We start from the raw sequence: 7,091 nt of genomic DNA, 5'->3' as shown, positions 1-7,091 counted from the left end.
AAACCTCAAATGGCAAGGTATTTATGAAAATGAAACGTTCCATTGCAATTTTATTCAGTCATTGCTTGAAACAGGTCTAATAATTGCTTTTAAATATCATCAGGAAATCATGCCACTTAGATGAGTGCCCCAATGCCAAAAGAAGTAATCAGGAGCATTTATTTTTATTATTACTATAATCTTAACTGACATTGGTAGATAAATGAAGTGCGATTACTTTGTTTCTTATTCTTTATTTAGTTTAGTTATGCTGTTTATTATTATTTTTGTATTATATTTATTTGCTTTATAACAGCTTATGGTAAAATATGAGCCCACATCGCCCTCTAGTGGAAGTCATGATATAAGATTTAGTGTACAAGAAGTAAACATTATCGATTCTGAGCTCATGACAGAAAATATAAAAAAGTTATTATGTTTGTAAAGTGGCATTGCGACCAAGATTCTGTTTAAGTTATCTTACCAATTTGAATTTTTTTCATTGGCTTTTCAAAGGGACCGCTTAGCTGAGGATCAGACGTCATAACAAAGAGACATCAACTTTAAATTTCATTGGATTTCAAACGGGACAGCTCCGCCCATAGAACATCATAGCCCCGCCCACTAAGGGATGCCCGGCTCTTGGTAATGACGTTTGACCTTGTGGGCGGGACGCTCGATTTCCTCTGGGAGGAGCGACAGCCACTGACACGTTGGAGTGCCTCGATAATTTGGAGGAAGGTGATACAGTTACAGGAAAGGAATACGTCCAATGCATTTCCGCTAGCAATCGAAACGCTTTCTTAATGTGCGCTACTCTGTTCAGAAGGTCGCGCTTAAAGGAGGTGTGCACAGCACCAGTAGTCGGAGTACAATGAGGTTTTCTATGTTGATCAGTCTGTTAAGGCCGATCGGCCCGGTTATTATTGGGATCTCGCTGGGATTTACTCTGAGTTTGCTGAGTGTGAGCTGGGTAGAGGAGAGCTGTGATAATAATACTATAATCATTTTATCCCAGGATGGAAGTTTGAAAGGAGCCCGGAGACCCAACTCCATTTCCACTGGGAATGATGGTGAGGAGGAGGAGGATTTCCAGCCGAGAATAATCCCATATAAACCAGTGAAACAATCTCAGCCCAAGAAATTTTTCAGGTAGACAAACCAATTAGACTGCTTCATCTGTCTTTTATACTGTGGTTCGCGTCAAAAAATAAAATCCCAGAATTAAAACCTAAGGAATAGTTATCTAGGCGAGTCGATTCCATGACTGAATGTATTTGCATGTAACAGTTTTGGCCTTCTTGCATTTTTTAATTTTAAAACACCGTTGTGTGCGTGTGTATACCAGTAGAGACAGAAAGACAATCAAAACCTCTGTTGGGGATAGATAATAGATTCTTAAATTGTGTCTTAATTTAAATCTAAAATAGCCCATATTTAGGGGATGGAATATGGGTTGAGGTCAATGTATAATTACAGTAATTATTATTATGAACGATAGCTGTGAATAGGAAATCATGAATACCAGCTTGTCTGTCTGTGAGAGTACATTTCCCCAACAATTAACTAAAAACCATAAAAGAACCACACACAAATTCACCCGGTGTTATTGTTGTTTACCTTTGCTGGAATTGGTTGTTTTCCTGAATTTCAAGGTTCAGACAAGGTTACAAGGTTAGTAATCGTGTTTTAAGTCAGCCATGCCTATGATGTTGATTTCCTCAAAATTAAAGCACGTTGCATTTTGCAACAGCCCTAAAATGTTCACATTATTATTTTTCTTTCTTAATGACATCTTGACAAGATAAGTGACTTAAGTAGTTAAAGATCAGTATTTTTCAGCAAATGGAAATATAAACCTTACTTTATTTTCTTCTCATAATGAAGACAAAACAAAAATACTACTCTTACTGGAAAATGCCCAGCTTTGAGTTTAGTTTTAACTTCTAGTAACAGGACTGAAACCTCAACACTTCACTGTTGGTGGTATAGGCTTTGACAATTACAGATGAATCAAATATTTGCTTTTGCTATTCAAAGAATTTTGCAACAAGATTTTTAATGACTCAATGTCATTTTCCAAACACTGAGAGGTATTTCAATATTGTTTCATGGGAATTAGATGAAACAGGCATGTGGCAGGCTTATACTGTAACTGTTTTTTTTTCTTTCCCACAATCTCCTTCTTTTAATATGTCCCATTGGAAACTCTGTAATCATTCAGGGTGGCCCCATGGTGCTCATTTCTCTATTTCAGTCAACACTTACAATGCCCAGAGCTAAATTAGGAAGGTTAGAGACTACAGTTAACTAATCCTATAACATGAAAGGATCAGTTGTCTTTGGTTATCAGTTAGGCTCACGTTGACCTCATACTAACCTCTTCCTCCAGGCACTGGTTCACAAAGCTGTATCCTGATCGCTAACTGCTAAATTTATCCGAAACTACTGTTTTCAGGCCCACACCCAGAATTTCTGCCTTCAGAAAAATTAAACGTTATAATAATAGTTATTTCTCAATGTTGTGACATTGTTTCTTATAATTGCAAATGCATGCTGTATCTCAAAATTGCGTCTTTATATCTCACATACTTATTTCTTATTTATTGTAATGGCAACTTTGTGTTCAATCTGTTTTTAATATTATTTATATACTTTTATAGTTTTTAATTTATTATTATTTTAAATGAGCATTTTTTTTTTAGATATTCAATTTTAATTTTAGTAATTTTGTTATGTGCTTTTGTCATTATTTTTTCAATATTTCTATAGCTTTAATTTATTTCAGTTTTAGTTTGAACAATTTCAGCAACATTTCTAATTTTTAAGTTTTTCCATCAAATATTTTTTATTTAAAATGAATATAATTGTAATAGTTTTATTTTCAGTTTTAGATATAATTAAATCTTTAAATCTCACATGTGGCCTTTTTTTCACTTTTTAAAACCTTATACCAGAAATCACTTTTTTATTTATTTATTTATTTTTTGTGGTTAAACATTGCAATGGCAAAGTTGCAGTCCTGAATTGCACAATCATGAGTTGTAAATTGTGATGTAAGTTGTAAAAATGATCTGTTTGTTTTCTCAGGGCGAAATACATCAGCACAGAGCTGGGAATCCGAGAGCGTCTTTTCGTGGGAATACTCACCTCCAAAAACACCATCAACACTCTAGGTGTGGCCGTCAACCGCACCATCAGCCATCATCTGGACAATGTTGTGTTCTTCACTGGTACGCGAAGCCGCAAGATACCCCACGGGATGGTTGTGGTCACCCACGTTGATGAACGCCTCATCTGGAACATGTTCCAGACCATCAAGTACATTCTAGAACACTACATCACAGAGTACGACTGGTTCTACCTCGCCCAGGACGACACGTACACTCAGGCGGATCGAATCAAGGCTCTGGTGGAGCACTTGAGTATGGACCGGGTGCTGTACATGGGCAGTCCAGAAGAGTTCATCGGAGGTGAGATGCGGGGGCGGTATTGCTATGGGGGTTTTGGATACCTGCTGTCCCGCAGTCTTCTGCTAAGGCTCCAGCCCTTCCTGGAGAACTGCAGGAACGACATCCTCAGCTCCAGACATGACGAGTGGCTTGGGCGATGCATCATTGACTATGCTGATACCAACTGTGTGGAAGAATTTGAGGTGAGAAGTTTTGCATTCAGTAGTTTACAAATATGTAAATAGTTTCACTCAGCCTTGGGAAAACCCTTTATATCCCATAAAATCTATATCTGGGCAAAAATGTACACACAATACAGTAAGATTTTTTTATGTTTTGGAAAGAAGTCTCTTATGCTCACCAAGATTGCATTTTTTTAGATCAAAAATACAGTAAACACTTAATGTTGTCAGATATTGTTATGAATTAAAATAACTGTTAACTCTAAAATAACTAGAGTTAAATAACTCTAAAATATTTAAAATAAAAAAATGTTATTCATGTGATGGCAAAGCTGAATTTTCAGCAGCCATTACTCCAGACTTCAGTGTTACATGATCCTTCAGAAATCACTCTAATATGCTCTTGGGGCTCAAGAAGCATTTCTTATTATTATTATTGATGTTGAAGACGTGCTGCTTAATATTCTTTGATGAATAAAAAGTTGAAAAGAACAGCATTTATTTGAAATAGAAATCTTTTGTAACATTAATATAAATGTCTTTACTGTCAGATTGATCAATTAAAAATAAAATAGTCAATTTCTTTCAAAAATAGATATTTTTTGAAATGGTAGAGTAGCTCCAGACCTGTGACCCTGTCTTAATCATGACACTGTGTAAAACGACATGTAACGCTTAAGACCCGATGACTGATGGTTAACATACTTCAACATGTTTAGCTCATGTGGGCGATGCAAGGTCAAGGTCATCTTGCATAATTTCTGACCCTGTCCCCCTTCTTTCCATCATTTCCTGTCTTGTTTTAAATTTCCAAACGATAAAAGTGTGAAAAAGGCTTAAAACAATGAGTATGTTTACATGTGCAATTATAATCAAGGCACAACTGTTGATCTCCAAAAATACATGACAATGTGTAATCAAATATATTTAAAAGAATAAATACACCACGCATCACCTCTGTTTTTCAGAGCGAGTGTGCATCACTGAGGCCAATTGTAGTCCGATTAACATGTTTACATGCTGGAAGCTGAGCTACAATTGCATTATCCAGCTCTATTGGTCAGACTTCACTAAAACCTGTCTGGTACAATTTCACTCTGACTAAAGCATTTATGCACATCATACTGCAATCATTAAAGAAGAAAGTGTAATGATGGTGTTTAGGGCATTTTATGAGGAGTCTAATTCTATGAGTATTATCATTGTTTTAGTTATGTTTGGTAGATAAATGTCTGTGAATGTGAGATGCTAGAACTTGGTGTTATTGGAAATGCTTTTGTAGAAAAAAAATACTTGGCATATTTTCAACTCCACATTATTTGAATGAGCTATCAGTGTCTGTAATTTCCATCTCTGTGGCCTTGATTGAAAGAGAGTCTGACTCCCAGTGGTAAACCTGCGGTGTTTAATGACAGACAGCTTTATACGGGGCCTTACTCTTGATGAAGCTAAATCTCACTGCCTTTCAATTCACCAGCAGACGTATACAACAACCAAAGACAAGATTCAGATGTCTCCTTTGAAATATGCTGCTGTTCTCAGCAATTAAAGGGAAGATCTCCAGTCTGCTGCTTTAGTCTGTCAGTCAGCACAACATCACCTCTATTCTATAAAGTTTCACCTCTGTTCAGCTCTTTACGCTCACTGCCGGAATTAAATTCAAGACACGTTCTAGTTGCTCTTCCCACCATCTTCAAGTACAGAAACCGTACAAAACAGTACTCGTTTGGAATGTTTTCTCAATGGTAATATGGCATCATGGCCTTTCTCACCTGAAATACCTTTTACATCTTGCAGTCTGTCTCTTCTGACTCCCGTAGACAGAGGTTGGATCTCAAAGCTTTCAGTTCTCCTGTCTTTCTCTCTGGGTTAGAGGTGATGTAAGTCAGTGGCTTTGTTTCTGCATCCACAGATCCCTGTTTGCCCAGATCCTGTCTGGGAAATCGGCAGTGCGTAAGCAAGAAAGAGTCTAAAATATACACAAGCTTTAAAAAAAAAAAAAAAGGCAGGAATTCATAATCCATCAATTTTCTGTTAGAAATGTCTAAACATCTCTCACTCTAGCTTCGTTCTTCCACTTAACCAGACAATTTAAAAATAATTATTAAATACAAGACAAGTAGGCCGCTACGGTCTGTCTTATAAATGCTGACATTCACAGCATTGTACATTTTATACATAGAACTTTTTTTCAGGCATGTTTATGTGACTGATTTCGTTTAGAATGGTACAAATTGTAGCTTAGTGTTTCCTCTTGTTCTTTTAATAGCTTGATCAGATTAGATTCACTTTTCTCTGACTGTGGTCTAATCGGCTCAGGTGCTTAGCTTCTGCACCCCACTGGCCAATGCACACCTAGTGTTCAGCACTGTTTTGTTTTTGCTTCTTTTACTAGAGTTATAAATGACTACAGGAAATGTGAAGCATGATAAAGATTTTTTTTCATGTGCTTTTGGGGAATCATCTATTTTGTTATTTTTAGGTATTTTGTAATACAGTTTTATTACATCTGTGGGAATGTTTATGGTTTCTAAATGCAGCAAATTTAGGCATTATTATTATTGTTGTTGTTGATGTTATCTTAGAGAGAACTATTCTGTATGAGTGGTTAATTTTCGTTTTCTTAGCAATATTTAATACACATACCTTAAAGGGTTAGTTCACCCAAAAATGAAAATTAGGCTGAGTTTTACTCACCCCCAAGGCATCCTAGGTGTATATGACTTTCTTCTTTCAGACGAATCCAGTCGGAGTTATATTAAAAATTGTCTTTGATCTTTCAAGCTGTTTAATGCCACTCAGCGGGTGTTGCATTGCTTCAGTCCAAAAGAACTTGAATAAAAATCTCCCATCCATAAAAAAAAGTGTCTTGCACGGCTCCGGTGGGTGAACAAAGGCCTTCTGTAGCGAATCGATGCGTTTTTGTAAGAAAAATATCCATATTCAAAACTTAATAATCACTTTAATGTAGCTTGCGCCAACAGTTGTACACGGAAGCAGTTCCGGGGGAATGACGTATGAGGTCAGCGTGGCGCATGTGCCGGTGAGTCTCGTGAATACCAACGTTTGTTTACAGGATCAAAAGAAGCAAAGTTTCCTTACTTTAGCAAAGGGAAACCAGTCTCCTCTTGGCTTATATCGAAATCCTCTGACATTCTTCTTTACAAATCCTCGTTTTGTACTTCTAATTCTTGACCGTTGTTTTGTTTTGATCTCTCCGCTGCGTTTCCGACCTCACCTCATAAGTCATTCCCCCGGAACTGCTTCCATTTACAACAGTGAGCGCAAGCTAGATTCAATTGATTATTAAGTTTTGAATATGGATATTTTTCTTACAAAAACACATCGATTCGCTACAGGAGGCCTTTATTTTATTTTACTGCATATTTTTTTTACTACATATTTTTTTTTCCCATATGTTTGACTGACTGTATTTTATTATGATAATGAACAGGCTGCATTGTCAAGGTAGCAATGC

At 36.6% G+C, this 7,091-nt stretch overlaps 1 protein-coding gene across 3 annotated transcripts in view; it reads left to right on the top strand.

Annotated features, from left to right (window-relative positions):
* The first annotated feature begins 664 nt into the window (after positions 1-664).
* Positions 665-7,091, top strand: part of LOC107743933 (chondroitin sulfate synthase 2-like) — a 13,360-nt gene continuing 6,933 nt past the window's right edge. The window contains exons 1-3 of one of the 3 annotated variants that reach the window (XM_016557388.1): positions 665-720; positions 998-1,131; positions 3,070-3,634. In XM_016557388.1, coding sequence (XP_016412874.1) covers positions 3,242-3,634 — 393 coding nt within the window. In that variant the 5' untranslated portion in view covers positions 665-720; positions 998-1,131; positions 3,070-3,241. Of the gene's footprint in view, positions 1,132-3,069; positions 3,635-7,091 lie in introns of all 3 variants that reach the window. The other 2 variants (XM_016557387.1, XM_016557386.1) reach the window with 2 other exon arrangements.

This window comes from Sinocyclocheilus rhinocerous, unplaced genomic scaffold, assembly GCF_001515625.1.
Source record: "Sinocyclocheilus rhinocerous isolate Xijiao unplaced genomic scaffold, SAMN03320098_v1.1 scaffold2001, whole genome shotgun sequence".
Taxonomy (NCBI): Eukaryota; Metazoa; Chordata; class Actinopteri; order Cypriniformes; family Cyprinidae; genus Sinocyclocheilus; species Sinocyclocheilus rhinocerous.
This window is presented reverse-complemented; position numbering and strand designations above follow the sequence as displayed.